Source organism: Phalacrocorax carbo, chromosome 4, assembly GCF_963921805.1.
Source record: "Phalacrocorax carbo chromosome 4, bPhaCar2.1, whole genome shotgun sequence".
Classification (NCBI taxonomy): Eukaryota; Metazoa; Chordata; class Aves; order Suliformes; family Phalacrocoracidae; genus Phalacrocorax; species Phalacrocorax carbo.
The window spans coordinates 43,736,116-43,759,570 of NC_087516.1; the positions used below are offsets into that span (position 1 = coordinate 43,736,116).

The 23,455-nt window shown below is 35.3% G+C and overlaps 1 protein-coding gene across 1 annotated transcript in view; it reads left to right on the forward strand.

The window, feature by feature from the left end:
• SPOCK3 (SPARC (osteonectin), cwcv and kazal like domains proteoglycan 3) overlaps positions 1-23,455 on the forward strand; it is a 229,735-nt gene that overhangs the window by 149,223 nt on the left and 57,057 nt on the right. Inside the window, exons 5-6 of the mRNA XM_064449758.1 lie at positions 589-715; positions 20,277-20,391. Coding sequence (XP_064305828.1) covers positions 589-715; positions 20,277-20,391 — 242 coding nt within the window. The remainder of the gene's footprint in view (positions 1-588; positions 716-20,276; positions 20,392-23,455) is intronic.

Consider the following 23,455-nt stretch of genomic DNA (forward strand, 5'->3'; position numbering starts at 1 on the left):
TGGCTTACGTTTTGGGTTTTTTGGTTTGTTTGTTGTTATTTTTTATTTTTATTATTTGAAATTTACATTGGGGGCTAAAGTCTGAATTTCACAAAATATAAGCTGTGAAAGGCAGTGGACAAAGTGGGGCAAACAGCACTCTGAAGGACCATCTACCTGTTTCTACAGAAGTATTTATGATATTGTTTTGTAATACTTAAATGTTTTCTTCTTAAACATGGGTAATAATACAACAGCTCATTTCATACTATTTAATAGCAACAAAAAAAGTAAGTAGTACACAAGTCAGACATCTTTCATGGATCAATAAATGTAACAGTCACCAAAGCAGCATCTTAATAATCTTTTTCAACTAAGATGTCTTAGAAGGTGAAATAATATGCAGGTATCAAGTATCACTACAGTGAGTAATGCATGAAGGTGAGCAAGAATATACCAAAGACTGCTGTTGCAGCTCTTTACTTAGAAGGAAACTTCATGCTGAAATTATGTATGGCTTACTGTTTGTAAAGGCTCATTAAAATACCCTGAATATGTTCTGTTTTTATTACTGCTTATCAGAATTACATACTTTTTGTTTACTTACAGTATGAAAGAGGCTGGTTTAGGCCATAAACAGTGGAGGGGTGGTCCCATTTCATCAAACTGCAAGCAGTGTCCAGTAGTTTATACCAATCCTGTTTGTGGATCAGATGGTCACACATATTCTTCTCAGGTAAGAATTAAATAAAGAACTAAATTATTCTTTCATTGTTCCCGTAAATTCCAGCTCTTGGAAAACAAAATACTATATTGTAACACAAATCAACATTTTTTTTGTTTTGACTAAAATATATATACATTACAAACTGCAACCTACAGCAATTCTAGTATATTGTATGACAGAAAAGCAAAACGGTAGCAAATCCGAAGCAGCATGAAACAGTAGTACCCAAAGAAGCACAGCATAGGAGTGCTCCACAATATAACAGAGCTCCAGGTTAAGTGTATCTATGACAAACACCAAGGCAAGGTTTTGAGTAAGGAAAAAAGTGTTCTGTGTCCCCAGTTTAGGGTAGGACAAACATGTTAAGTCAGTTTTTCAGCTGACCATCGAGGGAATGCTTCACATTCCCCAAGCACCTAGGCATAGGTGTAACATACCCAGATAAAAGATGTAATAATGTAAATAATTGTTGCATATCTTTCCTTGCAACAGAATTTTACATACTTTAAGACCCTAATCAAATCTTCCTTCTGTATTCCTGAACCGTCCTGTCTTTTTCTGTCATACTTATTTGGAAATAGAAGAGTAGCTAAAAAATTTTACTGTCTGTTTACCCAGTCTTTTTTGGAGAAAAGATGTCGTGCTGGTCACGCTGAAGTCCAGAAACCATGGGACTGCATTAGTACAGTGCTCAGGTGAAACATGGGAGATGGAGGGACTTCATAATGATGAAAACAAATCAAATTGTTTAACATCCTTGCTTAAAACTTTAAGTAGAAGAATGTTTGGCCAATATTAACAACTAAATCCTCTTTAGGAGAAACAAACATGCTCTTGATTGACCCATTTTTGTCAGAAACAACATGCAATTCAGAAGTGCAAGAGGAGCTACAGTATTCTGTCAGACACCATGTCCTTCCACTAACAAAATGTTTTTAATAGCAGATGATATGCAGTGCTTCAGAGTAATACAGTAGTAAAAGTAATGCTGATTGTTCTAGATTAAATTGATGGAGATGCAGAAGCTCTGTGTTCATTACTTACAAAGGAAAAAATTCCATATAGCATTTTAAGCAAATTTTTTTTAGGATATTTCCCAGTATTTAAACAGTCTAGAGTTAGTATTTGCTGTAGTGAATTTTCAATTCTTTTTCTTCTACAACCACAAACTATGTCTGAATTCTACAAAAAATGCTTAGTTTCCAGGAGCAATTGGTTATTGCATGGAACACTAAATTTTCTTCTTGATAAAATAAAAACATCAGAATATAACTAGTGCTTCCTCAACCTTGACAATTCTTATGTAATCCTAAATCTTATGTTAGAATTATTTTATTTCTTTTTACAAATTTAATATTTCGTTATAGGGAACTGGTCAAGAATATTAATTTTCCATTGAAAAAAAAATCTGACTCTACACCAGGATATCTGAGGCCCTACACATAAATTCTGAACTCTGACTTAGCAGAAAAATATTTCCTTTCCAGTGATGATATGAGTTAAAAGTTTTAATTTAGGTATTTGAAAATATTCTTATTGTCATTCACAGTAATCTCCTGTGTATGTTTTATCAAGAACTTGTAATGTGCTTGCATCTTACTACACATTAGATGATACTGTCATTTAGCATTTCTTTTGCTGTGCCATGTGAAGGTTCAGGCTTTAAGCCCCAAGCCCAGCCTGCACATAAATATAAAACAGATGGTAGCATCTGTGATTTATTAATTAAAGTAGACAAGGTAGATCATTTGATGTAGGTAGTACTGAATGAGCATTTTTTTTTTTAATACTGTATACTTTATCCATTACAATCTCTCCCTACATTCTTCCTAATGTAATATAAACATCACAGCCAGTTCTAACCTCACTGCTTATTTCGTGTATTATCATACAGGAATGCGGTATTCTGAATAGCGCTATAGGCAGAGTGACCCTTACAGCCTCTCATGGTTTGGTCTGAAGTAGATGTACAGAAGTCTATAGGTGTAGATATTTTTATGTCAGTTCATCTGTTAAAGGTGAGGGTATGCTTCTCAAACAGCTTGATGAGAAATGAGTGGATTAGATACACTCAGCTTCCATTCCAGGGCATTATCAGAGCTGCAGTCAGTGCAATAGTGCGTATTATCCAACCTCTGTGTCCCTTACGAGCATATAATGCAGAAGTAATGTAGCATCAGAGAGCTTTCTGAAGTTCTGAAATCCTCTGAGAGGGGTTTCCTTTTGTCTGCCACTACCTCATAATGGTAGATTTCAAATCTAAGTTTATGTGAGCAAAATGCTAAAAAAAGTTAATGACCGCAGAAGATCTGTATTTGCCTATAAATATTTCTTTGTGTTTCTTCTCTATAATGTTATGATTTCGTATTCCATGGTCCAGCTCCATCAAAACAGAGGTCCTTGCAAGGTTATTTCAGGAGCAGTTGTTTTAAAAATTGACGTAAAGATGAATATTTGTGTTCCTTTTCTCCAGGCAAAGTTTAGTTTCATTGTTTCATTGAGCTTCAGTAGGATTTTATGTAGCAATTTCCTTGTACTTAGAGTGCATTTGTCAATGACTGGCAAATTGCATAATATATTTTATGAAGACAAGTCAGTAAATAGTAATAGTATTGTAGAACACAGCCAGGCAGCTGCCTGTTATTGGATGTATGGTGCTTTGGGAGTATGCCCTCCCTTTTCAGGCCAAGCCCATGCAAATGTCTGTATATAATTATGTAATTATAGTTATTTCATACATGTTTTTTGCTTTGGAAAAAACCCAAGCTTATATAATGGGTGGACAATGTAGAAAGAAAGGTTAAATTGAGCTTATTCTGAGTCAGGTAAGGATGTTTTGTTACCCATTCATTTTAGCAGGCCAGGTTAGGTTTATTGTGTTCTCAGCCCACGGTTAGTCACATGCAGTCCGTGTAAAGGAAGAGTAGCAGGTGTAAGATATACATTATTAGCATTACAAGAATTTTGAAAAGAAAATGTTGCATGCTGAAATGTTGAGTAATCAAAGTGAACATTAATCATTACGTGAGTAGAAATTCAGTATAAACAGATCCTGCCATTTCCTTACCAGGGTGGTGTTATAAACAAATTTTAGTTAATAGCCTTTAAATAATACTGCATGTGTTTAACACTTCATTAGTCTAGTTTTACCTTCTGCATTTCTCTAAACTTTGGCACTTAGAAAGTGTGTTATTGCTTTTAACTCTGGGAATTCTCAAGAAGTGCTGTAGCACAGGGCTTTGGTACCCCTATATATTTGGCACACTGTCCATTCTCCAGGGAGAAAGCAGTCACTGCTGCCAGAATGGCTTTTGCAGCCTTTTCCTAGCTTCAACTTTCCTGGGATTAATAGGAGTATAAAAAGGACATGGAGTGCAGGTCAGGTGTTGTGTTTTGTGGCAGCAACCCACCTCCTGCCATTATTTTATTCAGGGATGCAACTCACTGCTCTCCTGCATGCGTACAGTAAAGCCCCTGTAATTGTGGATGAGATGATGATGCTCAGGCTTCAGTGCTTCTGTTGGAACAATTCTCCCATATTGTACTGTATTATAAGTGGGCCTTCTGAAAAGTGGCCACTAGGAAAAAATATGTGGTCACATATGAGATGAATTGTCTTTTGAGTGTTTTTTTGCATATTTTGTTTACAGCTCTGATATTTGGTAGAGTAAGCTGAAGTTTTCTCTCAGGTTGAACACGGTCGACAAGTAGTCCTGCTATAACAAAATCTAACCTTAAAAAAGATATATGAGCAATGTTTTGAGTATTTTGAAAGGAAAACACTGCAGAAATAAATTAATCTTTAGAATATGCCCATTGCTCCATGAGTTTATTCAAGAATCACTTAGGCAGTAAGTCCTAGATCAGTTTTATTGTTAGCAACAATTTGCTCAAGTTGATTTCATATTGACAGTGAATTTTTTATCAAAAATTTTTTCTTCTACCTATGAAAACTTCATGTGATTGATGACGTCCCTATGGGTATAAATAGCAATAAAAATCATGTTTTAAAAAACAATGGGTCTAAGCTAGCTTCTTGGGCTAAGAAGGAAAAAGTAGAGAAAAGCAAACAGTCAGAAAGAAGGATATGAATTCTTGATATACTTTACAGATAGATAGGTATGTGGATTTAGATTTTTTAAAATACTCAATGGCTTTCTTCAGTCTTCAAAATTATTATTCCTTTCTCATTAGAAGGGTGAAATTGAGCCTGTGGATAAAATCGCAGTATATGTGGAGGGGAGGAGTTTGGTACTGGTTGATTTCTCTATCCAAATTGTGTTTATAATTTTACATTAACCTAAATTCCTAGATTTTTAGTCTCAGGGCATCCCATATTTAACATTTTTATTTTTAAAATCATTGCTGCTTTTATTTTTTTCAAATGTTTTTAAGACTTTTACTTAATAATCTGTATCTCTTAGCAGTATGTTTGGTATCAGACAGCTTGTTTGGAGGAAGCATAAAAAATAAGTAACAACATTTTTAATCTCTGATGTTATTTTACATGTGTCCTATTATAAAAGTTAAATGGATTTAAATTTATTGATTAGCTCATTGTGAGTTTTCAGGACACATGCCTGAGATGTTGACAGTTACTTTCTACTTCAGAAAAGATTGTGTTAAGACCATAAGTATTCTAGGATTATTTTATTCAAATTACTCCAGATCGTTATCTTGTGAGGGATCATGAGAGATCAGAATGTTGAAACAACTGGTCTATCTTTTTTGTAATAGTAAATGAAAGTAATTTTCACAAACCTGATTCATTGTATTACTGTCTTATTCACTTATTATAAAGCTAATTCGCTGTCTTACTTTTTAAATTGGGCTAATCCACTGTGCCTTTTGTTTTATCTGAATTGTTATTAAGCAATCTGCTGTAGACTTAACTGTTAGTTGAAACATAGCCAAAAATAAAGTTAAATCATTGCCTGCTGTCCTTAGTAGTAAAATAATGGAATCTCTCTGAAATAAATTATTTGACAGCATTCTGGTCCATACTTCTGCAGCTGGAAGAAGCAGCTTCTTCCAGGTGTTCTGCCAGCACCAGAAAGTAGGATACTTTCAATTTGGGTTTTTTTAATAAAAATGGGTTTTGTCAAAAGGGGCCTCCCAAAATTAAGGTTCATGTCTCTATCCAGTTCCCAAGCAAGACCCAGCCAAATTCACCCTGTCCAAGTGGGTAACTTGAAAGCCTTCTACAGACCAAACCTACGTTGGACTGTTACAGTGAAGGGCTTGTGGTGAGGTACGTTGGCCAAAAACCACAAAGTTGCTGGCAAATGAAAAAGAAATCCCCAACAAGCCATGACCAGCCCTCCTCCTGTCCCACCCTCTCCCTCTGCCAAAAAAAAAAACCCAAACCCCAAACCCAAACAAAAAACCTCAAACAAACCTTTCTTGAGTGAGACTGATCAGTAGTCAGTGAGATAAAATGTATCTTGATTGATTGATCCGTGGAGCATACTTTCAGGATAAACTGATCTTTACATAAATAGTGGAAACTCCTTGTTTATTGTTTAAATGCTTAAAAAGGGCTAATAATAAAAAATTGGGAAATGAGATTGTCTCGTTTTCCAGCTTCCTCCATCAGTGGGTTTTGCCAGTAATGCCTGAAATCTTCTCTGGAACCTTTAAACCTATCGGAGGTAGTATTCAAAAAAGGGCAGAGAAGAGTCAGAAGAGTGACTCAATTTATTTAATCCAGTTTTCCAAATAGGGTGATGTACTAAAAATTCAAAATTATATATAATCTGATCTCTTTTTATCAACTGCATTCAAAATAAGTAGCTGCTAAAGCTGTAGAAAATGGAGATGGTAGCTTAGATGAAAAATTACTTTACAGAAACTTCAATATTTTGAAATTCTGAGCAGCTCAGTATTTCTCAGACTAGGAAGACATTTATATTAACAGGAATTGAATTTGGTTCCCTCTTCTTGTTTCCAGAGTACTGTTTGTTTAATATAAAACTATATATTGTTTTTTCATTAAATTTTGCATAAACTTTAATATTTCAATATCAATAAAAACCCCACTACTTTATGGACTGGAAAACATTTTCTTAAGCCTTCATCTATGTAATGCCTTTACATTGTTTTTTAAAACAGTATTAAGTTTCCTCTAGATTAGAAACAATCTAGGCTGGAAGGACAAACTAATTAAAGAATAGGACAAATAGGGGAAAGTGAAACAAGTGTCAGAGTTTATTAAATGTCTGTCATATCACAGCAACAGTGTACTGATACAAAATAATGAATGTAGAAAGAACTCAGATTCAGAACCTGTTCGTGAAAATCTAAATTGGAATGTTAAATGTCAAACAGGACAGCCAGTGAAACACGAAAAATCAAATTACTTAAAGTGAAGTTGAGAAGACAGTTAAAGATTCAGATTTCTTAACCTGCTAGGTTTTCTTAGAAACATCCATACTTATCTGGGGATTAAAGAACAGTCTTGCTCTGAATGGTGGCTTTAACTAGCAGTAGTTAATTTTCTGAATGTAGTATTCAAAATGTTGTAACTAGAATTACAGCTAAAATAATCAGAATAATTTTTGCGCAACAATTCTTTTCCAGTAGAATGTATCAACATCATGTGCAGGCAGAAACGCACAGGGGCTGAACACAGGAGCTGCCACTGGCATAGTTATGCTTGTGGGGTGATGTTGGGGAGCAGAAAACAGTTCTGAAAAGAAACCAATAGAAAAATGCATCTGGAGCATTGAGAGACAATAAATAATGTTCTTAAGTTTGCGTAGCTGTTTGAAACATTAAGACACCTGAGAAAACAATGGAGAAGATAGTGATGAGCTGTCTCGGTTGCAAGAAGGGGATCAAAAGAGAAGAGTGTCTCAGATTTACCAAGCAGAAGCTGATCAGAGAGCATGGTTTCAGTGGGGTGGAGGATAAAGAGGGTATTAACTGGAGAGGTAGGTAGGTGGGAGAAGAGGATTTTTATGATCTTTGCAGGCTTTTGTTTGTTGTTTCGGGGTTGTTCTATTTGTTTTTGTTTTGTGGGTTGTTTTTTTTTTATTCATGGAAAAGAACCTTTTTATAAAGGAAGAGAGAGAGTGGTTAAGGAAAGTGGGCATGAAGCAAGATTCTGTCAACCTAGGGGACAAATTTTGAGAGTTAGTAGCAGACAATCTGTGATGAGAATGGGATTAAAGAAGATGATATGGAAAGTGGCAAAGAGCAAACAAGAACTCTGGCTCAGGTCTTGGCCCAGTGAAAACATTTAAATATTACAGTGATAATTCTCTGAAAGAAGACCCCAAAGGGTGTGCCAGTGTAGGAGATGGTATGGAAAAATGCATGTAAGCACTTGTTAGGAAGAAGTTTAGTGGTGCATTTCTGTTCTTCTGTCTCTGACAGCCTTACATCCCGCCCTAGGCGTGTCATTCCGTTTTCCTTGGAACATTCCTAACTGTGTCCCAGCGGTGGGACATGGCCACCTAAATTCTCCTTGTACACAAGGTGGGCACTCCAGATATGTGAAGAAATGGAAGAAAATGTAACAACAAAGACATTTCTTATTTTGCTGTAGAGATATGAATTGGGATGATTATACTTTTTTTTTCAGTAAGCAGTTTCTCTCTTTCTCCCTGTCACTGGTGTGGCATAGGAGACAGTAAGTTTAGGTCCTTAACAGGGATAATTTTCCTAAATGTATCCTGTAGGATAAAATATGTAGCTACACAATGGTATCTTTAAAACAAAACAAACCAACAGCAACACCACCACAAAGATACCCCAACACCAAACAAAACCACAAATCTAACCTAAATGCCTGGTATCTATCTTTTCTTCCACTGCTATTTTCTGTTAATTCTGATGCACCATTTTTTTTACATGTGCATTTAAACCAGACATCATCACATCCCAGTGCACTAAACCATGGGACCTTGGTTTTTATTTTCATTAAATGTGTCTCTTTGTCTCCTCCTAGTCATAGTGGAATTTAAATGTATGCGTATCAAGTAGCAATGGACCATTTTCTTGCTTTAAAGAGCCTGTTCCATTTACTATGTTTTATGGAAGGTTATAATAAATATATATTGGCTCTAATGTCTTTGTCATTTTTCTGAACCTTTAACTTTCTTCAAAATTAATTATATTTTTCACTTTTAGAAGGGTTTTGGAACAACATAGAGTAACAGACACAAAAGAAGATGTACTTAACATTGCTTAGCCTTTTTGGTTTTCTTTAGCAATTAACAGAGTAGTAAGCATTTGAAAAGCTACAGAACTCCAAATGAAGTGAAAATTACTGGAAAAATTATTCAAACTAAATTTTTTTAGAACTTGTAATTAAATTTAGTAATCAAACAGAACAAAGTGTTTAGCTTCTAAAAAAAAATTCTGATACGTTGTTCATGTATGTCACACTTGGACTTAGGAAGAAACTGTAATACTGTGAAGTTTCAAGTAGTAACATCAGACACCATAACAGAAATTTAGACCAGCAGTGCTATAAATTAATTATGCTGTCCCCAAGAAAAAGAAAAGCTTCAGTCCTAGTAATTTAGCACGTCAATGAGGTAAAATATCTGTAACATTAAAGAATCATCTTCGAAGTTTCTTACTTCTTTTATTTGTAATTTTGAAAAGATCACAATGAAATATTGTAAACATTAACCAATTACTAGGTAGACATTTCACTGAAAAACAAATTCAGACATATCAGGATTGTTTGAATATTCCTTCAAGTTTTCAGTATTTCTGATGCTCTAATACCAGTATATTATGTTTTTAGATACTTAGGATTCTATGCTTAGAAATATATCTGTAATTTAGAATTTTAAAATTATTATTGAAAGGGGGATGGTGTTTGTGTACTCTTCTGTTATATGCATGCTAATGTTATTTAATGGGCTTTAGTAAGACACATTTAGCATTCAACATTGTGATACTAAGCAAATACATGTTATCACAGCTTAGGCATATTAAGTTTATGGCTGTAGAATAGTACAGTTCTTCAACTGAACCACAGAAAACTGTCTAGGATTCAAGTTTTCTAAAGTGGTGCCTGTTAAACGCATTCACTTCCCTCCCAAAATCAGGTCACTTTAAAATATCGAAAGCCACATATGGAAACACACATCCAGAAGTTTCTGGGTTGTGTGAATTTTACAACACTGGGTGTTGCTGTGAAGTTCCTGTTGACTTCAAGACTCTTTGAAGCATTAATATACACCTCCTACCCTACCTCGCGGTGGTGGGGAAACCAAGGAAGAAAAAACGTTGCAGAAATTAATAGTTGGTATTCAGAAATGTTCAAGATGTTTTAGCCAGGTCTCAGACAAAATCCTTAAGGTTCTCCTGAGAATATGCAGTCCTTCAGGAAGGCTGCCTTCTTTCTACCTTCATCAGTTTTCTTCAGGGGGGTGGTTGTGATCTAACTTCAGTCATTTCTAGCAAAGAGAAAAACTGTCCAACCTGTTTTTTTAATGCATCCAATGACTTCTAAGCTGTCTGCTTTCTGCTAAATGTACAAGAAGCAAGTGATAATAGACCTTTCCTCCCCAAGTTAAGACATTCATGCTCTCTCTGCTTGCTTGCTTGTTTTTCTACATTAATCTTGAGATCAAAGTGAAGCCAAGAATTTCTTAACAAACAGATGTACTCTTGGATGAGACCTTGAGTAAATGAGAAAAAAACCTATGAAAGTAAAATAACTTAGGTCCAGAAAGAGCAGATCTGGACACTGATGAGAATGGAGAGAGAGACGGGGATCTGAAAAATATGACTGAGTATCAGAAGTACATCCTATGCATCATAGCAAAGTTTCAGAGGGGAAAAAAAAAGAGATATTGTAGACCACCATGGACTCACTGGAAGCGAAAAATAAGAGTTTGTGTAGCAAAATTTGCCACTCTAGCTCTTCATTCAGAACATGACATATGAAGACTTGCCTTTTTGTTTTCCTGATTTTAATCCATATGTGTTTGACACAGAACAGGGAAACCTTTTGTATATATCAGAAATTAAGCACTAACAGCAGAAAGAAAAATTTAGGCACAGTTCTGTGTGTCTCTACACAAGATATGCCTCTTTAAGATCAAGAAATGATACATATCATCTAGGGAAAAACAGCCATGCTTTGGAATATTAACTCCCACTTGCACAACAGCATGTTTCTTCCCTGATAGGATGAAAACCATTATGAATGTAAAATTTAATAAATATTTCCTTCAGTGGCAGCACATGTAGCCTTCTATTTTGGACTATTTAATAAATCTAGTATTTTGAGTTCAAATGAATTTTAACATACATTTTTAGGTGGGTGAAAAAATGGAGTAGAGAGCTGTAGAGGCAATGTGATGATAAGAAAACTGAGAGTGTTGAGGTGTGTCTAATTTGATCCAAAGCGTGATTCTGTAGTGCACTGATGAAGGTTTTGCCTAAATGTAAGTAACTATTCAGAATTGTTTTTTTCTCTGCCCTGCCCCGCCCTGCCCTTCCTCCCTTCCCCCCCCCCCCCCCCCCCCCAGTTGACATAGTATAGTTTAAATGTCTTAGAAACTTGCATGGGATAACCCAGCATGAACTGCCTAGGTCCGTGCATATTACTCTTATTACTTTCATTATTTTTCCTGTAATTGGAGACTAATGAGCACACCCTTTTGACGCTATTTTAGCTCATATATAACTTTATAAAAGTTTCTATATAATGAGATAAATTGAACTTGTTTAATTAGTAATGTAATCAGCCAGTATGGTATAGGAAACTGTATCACATTAAAAAAGCCACAGTGATAATGCATGTTAATAAGCAATAAGCAGATTCTTTTAACAAAAAAATTCATGCTTTTACAAGCCATTTGTGTCTTCTTATAAGGCTTTATAGCTTTGCTACTACTTTTATCTTACCATTGCCATTACTCAAAAATTTGCATGTCAGCTGAAAATCTGTGAGGATCTTTTTCAGCTGATTTTGAACCAAAACAGTCAGCTGTTTGTAAGATGATGGTTTAGGAGAATTTAATGTTTTTGCTCACATTTTCAATTTTTCTTTGAATATTAATTTTCAAATTTGAAGTGGGAACTTGAAAAATGTAAAGGTAGTTTTGTCTGGGCAATATTCCTTTTTCTTTCTCAAGAAAGTTTCTCCAATTTACAAAATGTGAATGCCAGCAATGAGGTGCATCAAGGATCTCGTGTACGTACAGTGTTGAGTGACATTCTGTGCATCTGTAGCTTGGTTCTGCGGAAAATGATGAAATGCTGGAATTTGGACTCTATGGGCGAGATCCCTGAATAAGAGCCAAAATTTATAGACTTTTGTGTAGGCGTGTATATGCCAGAAAGAGAAATTATTTATATTAAGCATACTTATAATAAGCTGTTAGCGTATTTTCAAATTACATCAGTGTTTATAATTTTGGAATTAGCTAAGATCAGAAGGAATAATATAGGTAGCAGTAATATGGTCATATATTTTTACCCCTTTTGTTAATCAGTTTTTTAAAAACACTCTCTAAATATTATTTTTCTTTTTTTATATTTGAAATATCTTGTTTTTTACAGAATTAATTGTCTTCAAGGAATATTGAAATATTAATTTGGATATGAGGTAATATATTACATTATTTTACACAAAAATCACTAGAAGCATTATTATTAATTTTTAAAAATTTACTAGAAATAGTATGTTTCAAGTAGGGATATCACAGGGTTTGCTCATTTTGTGTTAATTAATCTTTATGTTCTCTTTTGACAGTATAAAATATTAGTTTACCTACTTGCAAAATGTATAGAATATGATGGTGGGATATATGTTTGTCAAACTGAGTGGGTGCCTAAAAATTCAGATGGCTGATTTAAAAAGCAGATAGGTCCTTAGAAGCATTTTCAGAAGGTCCTAAGCAGCATGTGTCTCTAAAAGCCTCTAATTATAAAAGCAAAAGCAGGTAGGTGCCTAATTTAAATAGGTAGGCTAGGCATCTGTCTGCATGTTTCTGTGACTTAATATGTTTTCTAGGATATCCAAAAAAGATTGAATAACTAGTTGACCTGATTTCAGGCTTTTGTTTTTTATGCCATTGCATTGCAGAGTGCTGAAGAAAACAGGCAAGAGCTATAGAGGTGAACAGGAAGGAAACTGTGCATAGAGATTTTCATTTTGTCATGTAAATTTTTTTCTCTAGTTCATAGCTTTATAAACAATGTATCATCAGTTCTCTTTCAACCACAAAAGATTTTCCCTGCTCAGGGTCTTGGTTCAATAGGCACGTTTCCTTTTGTTCTCTGGTCAAAATGCTAGTTGAATGTCTTTAAGGTTAATATTTTTTAACTGTTATTTTCATTTTAAATAGTAATAGTTTTTTGCTGAAAAGCTTCTTACCCAAACTCCTGTTGTTTGGGTAAGTAACACACAAAATTAACAGGTTGCTGATGGGACAAAAAAGCACTTCGATTTTTCAGCCATAGGTCTGGACGGCATTTCATAGATAAATTTGCACATTAATTTTTAGTTTCTAAAGCTTGAATTAGTTGAAAATGTGGTATCTTGTCATTATGTCTAGCTGGTTTTAGTTAAAAATTCTATATTGCAACTGCTTATGTCTTCTTGGCTGCTTTTAGTAAAGAAATACAGAATGGCATAATAATTTCAGTTAGGTTTACCGCATTGCTGCTACTAACTCTGGCCATGTCTTCACCTCCATTTTAAGCCAACCTAAAGTTACACCACTTGCACGAAGAAGCAGTCCCAGTCATTGCCTGGAATTGGCCCCTTCAGTATCAAGTAGTGTTCTGTGTTGAATGGGAGCTGGAGCATAACCTGATCAATACTGCCTCTGCCCACCCCACCCCCATTATTGGTGACAGGTATCACCAACCTATTTAAAGCATAATGTATTTTCTTACATGTTTCACTTTAGGAGACTCAAATCTGAAGCCATAATTTCACATTGCAATTTGCACAAAATACAGTAAAAGCAACATTTTGAGCAGGGGAATGTACGTAAGCTTTGTGAAATGTGGATAAGCAACATACCATGAAATGAAGTTGAAAGCACATGGTACTGAGTACTGGTAATCAGAGATTATCTGTTCAACTGTCAGAGATATCAGGTTCTAAAAAGAGGGGGAAAACAGATCTGTTTATATGGTAGAAAAGGGTGTGTTGACATACCTGACCTACCTTCAGTCTGTCAGTATCAAGTGCTAATAGCGTTGCTGTGGCTTGAAGCGCGTAACGGATGCAGTACATGGTGGAGATCCAGGTGAATGCCCTGGCAGCTAACTTCTGCTGACTTGTATGCTGTAGGGGTGTACCAGATCTGCCTCTGGCTGTCCGGTAGGTATAAGGTGAAGGAAAGGAGGAATGGGAAGGAGTATCTGTAAACTGCATCCGAAGACACCTAGTGCATGAACTTCTGTTCCTTACTCAACAGAGAAATCGCATGTATCCTCATTACTTAGCTTTGGTTAGTTTGTTTAAAAGCCCCTAGATATTCCTGGCAAGACAGTACTACTGTGGAAGAATATGTTACCTTGCCACTGAGGGAGTAGCATTCTCAAAAAGGGACAGAATTAAGTCTGTGAGAAAAAGTCAATTGATAAAATGTTGGGAAATGCCGAAGTTAATATTGCACAAGCACTGTTTGTCTTTCTTTTGGGTAGATGTATAATGCAATCTTAACTGAATTCTGTTGTCACTTCTTCCACAGGGCTCTTCACTCACTTAACACACAGAATGGACATACCTCTCTTGTATCTAATCAGTAATTCGTTTCTCTGCACTGTTGAGTACAGTCTTGTGGCTTTCATTATACAGTAGCCACATGGTTAAACTAAATTTCTCATTGGCTTTAATATGTCTTTAGTCCCTGTAGATTTTAGAGAAGTCTGCAAATAGTAACTAATTTACACTGTCTCACACACAGTCCCTCTGTGTGATACGAGAGTGTTGTTTTACTGTTAGAAGACAGTTCTGCAGATTGATGGAAACAAAAAAGATTATTTGTGAGATTTGGATGTCTAATTAAAGGATTTGGTTGGGGTTTTTTTCATGTTTCACATTGTAAAACATTCATATGTCCAATAAATTCTTGTTTTAGTTTATCTAAAAATATTTAGCATGTTCCAGAATTTGTTCTCATGTTTTCAAGAGCTCATGAGAGCACAAATACACTCAGTACCAAACAGAATTTTGCTGAAGTAAGTTATCTAAGGTCTGTGGACCAGCATAAGCATTATTTTCCTCTTCTTTCATACAGTCTCCCTAGTTCATTCATTATGCATCTTTCAGTCTCTTCAGCAAATGAACAAGATTTATGCAAGCAATACTCTTGACACTGGTTCACTGCCAGAGCAGGTCTATCCTGTACTTCCTCACTGAATAAGCTTGATGCCATCTGGTCCACCCATTTTCTCAAAGCAAGATAAACTACACAGGTGTCATTCCTGACAGACTTATCTAATCCTGGTTGTAAAGACAATGGTTAGGATTCAATAAATGTCTGCAACAATTTATTTTAATACTTCACTACTCTTATTATTAGAAAGTCTTCCTAGTATCTAATCTGAAACTTTTCTGCAGCCATTTAAGCTAATTATTTCTTGTAACATTCATCATGGTATTCTTTTCAGATATCTTTCAGATGCCTTTTACCTATTTGACAAGTGTTACATAAATCCTCATCTCAAAACTGAACATCCCCACTCCTTGAGCCTCTCTCTCAGTGACTCTGTTTTCTAGGTCTCTGGTAATTCCTGTTACTCTTTTTTTTTGTTGTGGTTTGTTGTTGTTGTTGTTGTTGTTTTGGGTTTTTTTACTTTTTCTGATTAGCTCCTGTCTTGTTTGAAACCTTGTCACAAAGCTGGACAGGGTGCTCTATTTTAAGTGCTGCAAGAGCTGTGTGGAGCTATTTTACATGTTTTGTAGGTTGCAGTTTTTTAAACACCATTCAGTTGTTCACGATCACTAGATTTTTATTTTTCCTTTGGAATGGATGTCTAGCCAGTTGTTCCATAGCTTGTATTTGCAATGTGATTATTATACCTACCTAAGAGTAGAGCGTAACAGTTTTCTGTATTGAATTACATTATATTTTTAGCCTATTTCAATAATATGAGTGTTTTTATTATAGTTCTATTTTCTAAAGTTATTCCAGCCTCTTCATGTTTTTTTTTTTTTAATCTTCCAAGCCATTCATGAAAATACAGTATAGTTCCAGGGTTGTGACTTACCCTTGTAAAAGTCCACTTAGTGTAGCCTTCCATTGTAACGGTGAACAGTTGATTGCCACTTTCTGAGGATCACTTGCAACTACTTTTGTGCTCATCTTACAATATGAGCACACAAATAGCATGCTTCCCAGTATGGCTGACAAGGGTGCAGTGTAAGAGAGTGTGACAAGCCTTGGTAAAATCATGGTACCTGCAATCTAATATAACTCTATTTTCTAGAAGGTCTTCCATAGAATGAAATGAGCTCTGTAGAGGTTTCCTGTATATTTGAAGTCATCAAAAAGTTCTCCCAAGTCACAGGTTTATCAGTGTCCTCCCTGTATATTCATGATATGCATACTGTCATTCATACTTGAAAAATTAGGTCAGTTGATCACAGGAGGATATGTGCGGGATTTTCTAAAGGTAAACATGTATATATGGAAATGTATATTTACCTCAAACTTGGTTTACAAATGCAAGGGAAGTCGGGATTGTTTGGAACTTAATGTAATAAATGAAGTGTATTGTGTCCTTGTATTCATGGCAATCAAATGGACGTAAAAATAGTAGGGTTTTTTTTCCTTGTATTTTCATTTTTTTTCATTATTTTGCCATGGAAAAGTAGGTGGGTTTTTTCCATTTCAGGGCCATAACTAGGCTTTTTGTATGCATAATATACAGAGATCTGTTTGGCAGCCTTTGACAGGTAGCTACTTTGGGATGGAAGGTGGCAGAGCTTAATGAAATATATTACTGTCATTTAATCTTTCCAACTCTCTAACAGTAGTTCTAAAAGCAGAGCTCATGTATATCAAAATAACATCCACTGTAGTAGTTGTTCCAGAAATAAAACTATCCTCATCTTTACTGTAATAACAGTAAAGCTGCATGTATCATGTCTAAAGATGACATATTCTTTGATGTTCTTCCCACAGGGTTTAATTGCTTGTCTGTAGTTCACTAAACAGCTACTTTGGGCAAATGTTGAAGAATGTTGGGTCCATTTAAGACTGAACAGGTTTTTAAATAGGCAGAATATGAGTAAACAAATAGCATTTTTCTGTGGGAAACTTGACAGTACAGACATGAAGAATTTTTCATCCCGAAATACATTGCCAAGAGACCCTGACACAGTACATATTCTTTGTATTGAAATTATTTTTTTAAGCACTGTGCAGCATATTGCTCTGAAGTCAGAAATACCTATTATTCTGTCTTGAAACAAAATGTGTGAAAATTCAAACAGCTGAAGCATCCTTAGAATCAAAGATACAAATGAGACATGGTGAAACTTCCATGTAGAAAACTGATATGCTAAAAGCCAAGGGGAAAAACGATCAGAAGAGGAAAGGCTAGATATATTCAGAAGTAAAATGGTATTTTTTCATGCATATAGGGGATTGTGATGAAAGTAGCACAAGCAGTGAACGGTTTATAAAACCTATGCAAATAAGGAATATTGTTAAATCCAACTGATTAATTTCTTGAAAATTTCATTATATGTTTTCCCTGCATAGAAAAAGTCATTAATAAAGCCAGATAAATTGGAATTACTTTATTGCTATACAGAACATAGTTTATGTGTTTTTCTGCTGTTTAAACTATTCAGATATTTTCCCTACAAAAGAAATTATTTCATTGCTGTTCCAAACACTACCTGTCTTTTGTACCACTACTTCTCATTGTGTCCTCATATTCTGTAGGCCACAGATTTCTTTTTCGGTGGAATTTTTCAGGTATGTTGCTTGCTCTTCTACCAGTTTGAGACAAACATTGAGGGAAGACTGACCCGCCTTTATTGTGCTGAGCTGCCTCTGCAATATCCCAGTGCACTGCTAATTTGGGGAAGGACAAGAAGTTTGAACCAGTTACATTCTGGTGCCATTAGCCGCTGATATGAAATTGTCAGAACAGCCTGTTGATTCATTTCTGACTTATGCAAGCACCATGGTTTTGCTTTGTTCCTGGAGACAAGGATTCTATCTCTGCTGTCTGCCTGTCCATAAAATGAGTGCAGTGAGTGTTAAATTCTGGCATACCTGTGAATGGGAACGTTGATTCGGAAGTGTTAAAAGCCGACCTTGCACTCACTAATTCAGGTATCAGTGCCTGTGGCAGCTGTTAGGCATTAAGTTTTTCTTAACATTTAAAAGGACAATGTTATTTGCAAATAGAACTAGGTGGACAACTTCAAAGAAAAATAAAACAAAATTACTAAACTCACAACTGATACCTATTATGTTAGCTGGAGCAACTTTGAAATATTTACTAGTTTCTTCAGCAACATTTGAGTGAAATAAAATAGAAGCACTAGAGTCTGTAAAATATAATCTCTCAAGAAGAGTATTAAAGAAATGTTCAGGGAAAAAATATTCCTTTGTTTTGCACTCTTCATATCCTGGTTCTCAGTAAAACAAACCTGGAACAGGTTTATATATCCAGTTTTAAATGGCAGTCTCATTAAGTTCGGTTGCCAACAGGAGTAATCAAAGCCTAAAGCTACAGGTATTTGTAGGTTTGACTCCTTAAGCTACTAAGATTGAAAAATAAAAATTCTCAGATCTTTAAAAAGGGAATATACCTCTTTTCAACCGACGTTTGTATTAAATTTAGGTTATGATCCATTCTACTAACTCTGAAGATTGTTTTGAGTATTAAAACGTGAATTAGGTCATGCACTGTCTGCAAAGAGGTCTGGTGGGCATCATGGCTAATGCAAGCACTGTCCTGTATAGCCAGGGTAATTGTGCAGGGATAGAAAAGGTAGTCATTTGTTTCGTCGTCAAGACAGGCAGAGCTGTTTGCTTTGCTTCAATTTTCTGGTCCTTCATGAGACACTAGTGCTATTCGTGTAGCTTTCAGCTGGAGTAGAGCTGTTCTTTTTTGTTAGAATTGGAAGATTCTTTTAGCATCATTGTCCTTTAACCATACCTTTTTGGCAAAAGCTGGAACATTCAGAGATTTTATATAAATACACAAAATTTAAGTTATTCTTTTTTCTGTTTTCTAATGTGTCTTCATTTTGGTATTGGGAGTGGTGCAGAAAGGTATTATTTCAGTGTGGTGATTCACTTCAGCTTGTGTTAGGTGGAGAACTGCATCGACAGTGTGACTGAGTTAGAAGGCTGACTGCAGGAAAGGTTGATAAAGTTCCGTAAGTTTACAGTGCTTATATCTGCATACTAGTGGAAACCTCAAGTGCAGTCTTTCAGGAGGCTCTTCTATTCCTACATAGCTACACTGCTCCCACCCCGACTCATTTTTAGGGGAGAGAGAGAAACTTCAACTTCAGGGTTTGCCAGAAATCCTGATAATTTTATAATGGAATTGCATTAAACTGAAGTTAGATAGCCAAACAGAAGATGAGTCAGGGAATATAAGGCACAAACTCTTGTGAGATTGTTCTTCTGAAGTGTTGTGGTGCATAGAAATCACTTCATATTTTTATTTGTTACTTGAACTGGTTTTCTGACTCCTACACTTTTAAGTTATATATCCCTTACCTGACTAATGAGACATCTTCCATCCTTTGTTCAAGGATGAAGTGTTCTCCATAACCATCTTCCTCCTTTCCTTTCCTGAAGAAGCTTTTTGTAGATACTTTTTTCCCACCTTGGTTTAGGTTTGTGTTTTTCCTGCTATTACACTGGCAAAATGTCCTGCAGAAAGATCTTATATGTCAAGAACTTTTCTTTTGGAATAATAGTTCAGGTTTTCAGTAAGAATGATGATGTTTACAATAAAGTTATTTTCTATGTATGTGGTCTTTAACTATGTTATTTTTCTATGCTTGAAACAACAGTTCCATTTCCTGGTTAGATTTAGTTAATTTTTGTATGTTTTCTGAAGTGGAGTTATAAGGATATGGATCAGAATCACACAAATGAATCTGTTTCTATATCAGAAGAGACTGTCACTGTGCAGAATTGCATCAGACACAGCTTTCCATTTTTTTTGTTATTGCTTTTTACAAGGAAACTGTAATCTTACAGGTACAAATTAAGTGATAAGTTCTATAATAATTCACTGTTAATTGCTTCCTATCAATAATGAATATTGTTGCCTTGTTTATTTGCTCTTATAATACATAGAAAACCAATGCAGTCTAATTCTATTTAGTATGGATATTCAGATCAGTCTAACACCACAAGTGCATTCATGCTTGAATTGAGCCTGGAACTGTAGCCAGTTAGAAAACAAAAACTTTGTACCTGTATCTAATCTAATTCTTAGTACAAAGGTAACGTATACTGCAGTAATTTTTTTCTAGCACCTATGTCTGCAAAGATTTAAGAACCTCATGAAAGATTGCTTCCAAATACTTAAAGCTATAATTTTTATTATAACAGAGGTTTATATTAATGATAGTCATTCTCTCTCCTTACAGTGCAAATTAGACTATCAAGCCTGTGTCTCAGGAAAACAAATCTCAGTGAAATGTGAAGGACGTTGCCCTTGCCCTTCTGACAAATCCACAAATCCAGGCAGAAATGATAGGAGAGGTGAGTGATGGTAATTTGTATGATATCTTTAACAGCTCATTTCTAGAAGAAAATAAGATTTTGCTCACAGAAGAGTACAGTGATCACAAATACCAATTGTTCTGGAGTAAAACCACCTTTATTTTATTCAAGGCTGTTTTCCTTGCTGTGGGTTTTGAAATTGTGCCTACAGTAAAATACCACTGTATTTTTCAAATGTAGCTATTGTAGTATGAGTTATTGTTGTTCTTTATTTACTCTTTAATACTGGTAGAGATGCTTATGGCTGTACTTAGGACATAGAAAAACTAATTCCTTGCTCCTCAGTGTTATCAACTGAATATTGAAGAAAATGAAGTGTGATAGAAAAAAGGGAAACTTAAAAGTCTTTGTTACTGCTCACGGGAAGAAGCAGTTGCGCTTAAACTGTGGAACTATAGTAGAGGCTGTTAAATAAAAGTGAGTTCCTTGAAATGTGTTTGATAGGAAGAGATTGGCTTCCTTTTGGAGCATGCATGAGTTTAGGCTGCTGGAAGATGCAGTTGGTTTGCACTGCTTTGTAGCCCTTGGTCCAACTGGAGAAAAAAAATTATGGCTAAGCATATTAGCATTTCAGTGTCTCCCAGGTGGCTTTGGAAGGTTTCCATTAAACAAAACAGGATACCATCTTTGGTGCTCCTGAATAGAGAGCTGTTCTAGCATGAGGTTTTAGGCCAACCATGGACCTGATTTTGCTAGGAAGAGCATGGCTGGAGGTCTGCATTTTTGTATTTCTTTAGACTGATCTTTGTTAGATGTATTTTTTTTTCTTCTTTCTGTATAGTCACACTTTTGATAAGTAAGCTTAAATCTTTATGCACAAATATCCTGTATCCTCATTGGAAATACATCAGAATTAGATTCTGAGGATTTATTTTTTTACCCTATATCAACCTTATAAAGATAAAGCAGCATTGCATTCTTGGATTGTTAACATGGTAATTCATTATGCAGTTATACAATATTCCAAATTTATTGTGCAAGAGAATCTTATCGTTTCCATGATGAGCTGTAGCTACTGCCAAACCTATTTTTTTCCTAGTTTAAAAAATGAGTGTTCTTTTAACAATGAGTAGAGTTGACCACTGCAAATATCAAGCTGTATGCAGGCATACAAGTCAATTAAAAAACTACTATGAAATACTCCTTTAGGTCACTTTTTTTGTCTTCAGCAATATCATTGATTGTGTAATTAAACATTAATATGTGTAATTAAGTATTCCCTATGCTATAATCGCTCTGTAAAATGATACAGCTTTGAGAGTTTTTAAAGCATTACTTTACAATTTCATGTAGTAACTGCAAATAAATAGATAAATCTGTCATCTGCTCACATTGCTAGCCTGAATGAAAAATGCTGGAAGACCCAGCCTTAGATGGTTTGATAAGACATATAGTATAGCATTAATGCAGTGGCAGTTTTCACTAGCAACAATTTCTGCATCTCCAGCATAGATGTGGGGATATTTGCTTAACAGCAGGCCTGAAGTTAAATTAAGATAATCGGCCATGAAGCATCTCTCTGTGAGTAGCAGGCCTACCATTCTCCAGTGTTAGTTTTTGAATATGGTATCACTGCCCTCACTTTTTACGAGAATAAAATTAGCATTTTCCCTGCTGGAAGCTGTTTCACCTGATGCACTTGTTTTTATCTTTGTGCGTGTTTGTTCAAGCACATTCTATTTCTGGTACTCCAGTACTTAAACATTGAAAGCAATCTATAGATAAATGTTACTGGCTTCAATAAAATGGAGTTGTTTTTAATCAGGAATGAACTCTTCTGGAAGATTTATACTACCAAGGGATCAAGATTACTTGTGCTTAGTTATGTAAAAGAGAAGGAAAAAAGATCCTATATGAGTATGGGAATAAACACTAATCCTGTCCTGACAGATTGTCAGGGCAAGCAGAATACAGGGCTTTTCCAGCTGCTACATTTTACTGCAACATGGAAATTTGAATATCATTTCTTTATAAGGCCAAAGGCCAGGAGACATGAGAAATATGGAAGTGAGCTGAGTATCATTACTGAAATTTCAGCTATTACTGTAACAGAATACAAAAATTGTTATAACTTTAGGAACTTTTGTTGTAAAAATACAATTATTTTCTTTAAATTGAACTCAATTAAGTGTTCTAAGATGTATATGCACATATCAGTTGCTTAGAAATTTGATGAATCCAAAGAGGCAAGGTAAGATTAGTGCTCCAGTTTCAGTGATAACTTAAGTAAGCATTTCCTAAAATACATACCTTATCTAAGACAATTTTTCTTTGTTTTAGATTGACAAATTCTGCTGACTTTTTGGTGTACTTAGGGAGCAAAGTATGTCTATGAACTTTCCCAGAATAGTCTCAGTGTGGAATTTCATACTCCTTTGGGAAGCAAAATTAAACCAGTATTCAGAAAAACATATTTGCCTCTCAAAATGTGTGTGAACCTGATCATAAAATTATAGGAAGCTTTTAGTAGGAAGTGACCACTGAAGTTTGTCTGATGTGGCTCTCTGATCAGTGTATGAGGCAGATGTGGACATCCTGTTTTTTGTGAAAGCTGTCTCATTGTAGAAATACAATCAGTAACATTGAATCTGACCTATGTGCAAGGGCTGTTAGCTTGAATCCAAAAATGAAAGGGCTAAGAATTTGATCTAGAATGAGATGTACAAGTTGGTTACAAAACAAACAAGCAAAAAAGGACGCAATAAAATAAGGATATTTCTTTTTTCTTATTTTTGTTACGGTTTTAGTTTAGAGAAAGCAATGGGTATCATATAAACTATAAACTACAGCAGATGTTCCAGTAATTTATAAAAAGAGAAAGACGAGAAAAACAAACTTAGTGTGCTGCCATAAAAGAGTGGGAAAATTTGAAGAACCCTTGAGGCAGTGTTAGAGGGAAGGACCACACAAAGTTAGAAATAAATTAAGATGGGCAGTATGGAAGAGGGGGATGGCTTGGGGAGTTGCACACAAACAGAATGGGAGAGGAAGGTAAACCAGAACAATGGGAGGCACCACCACCAGTGCCAGAGGTGTGAAGAGA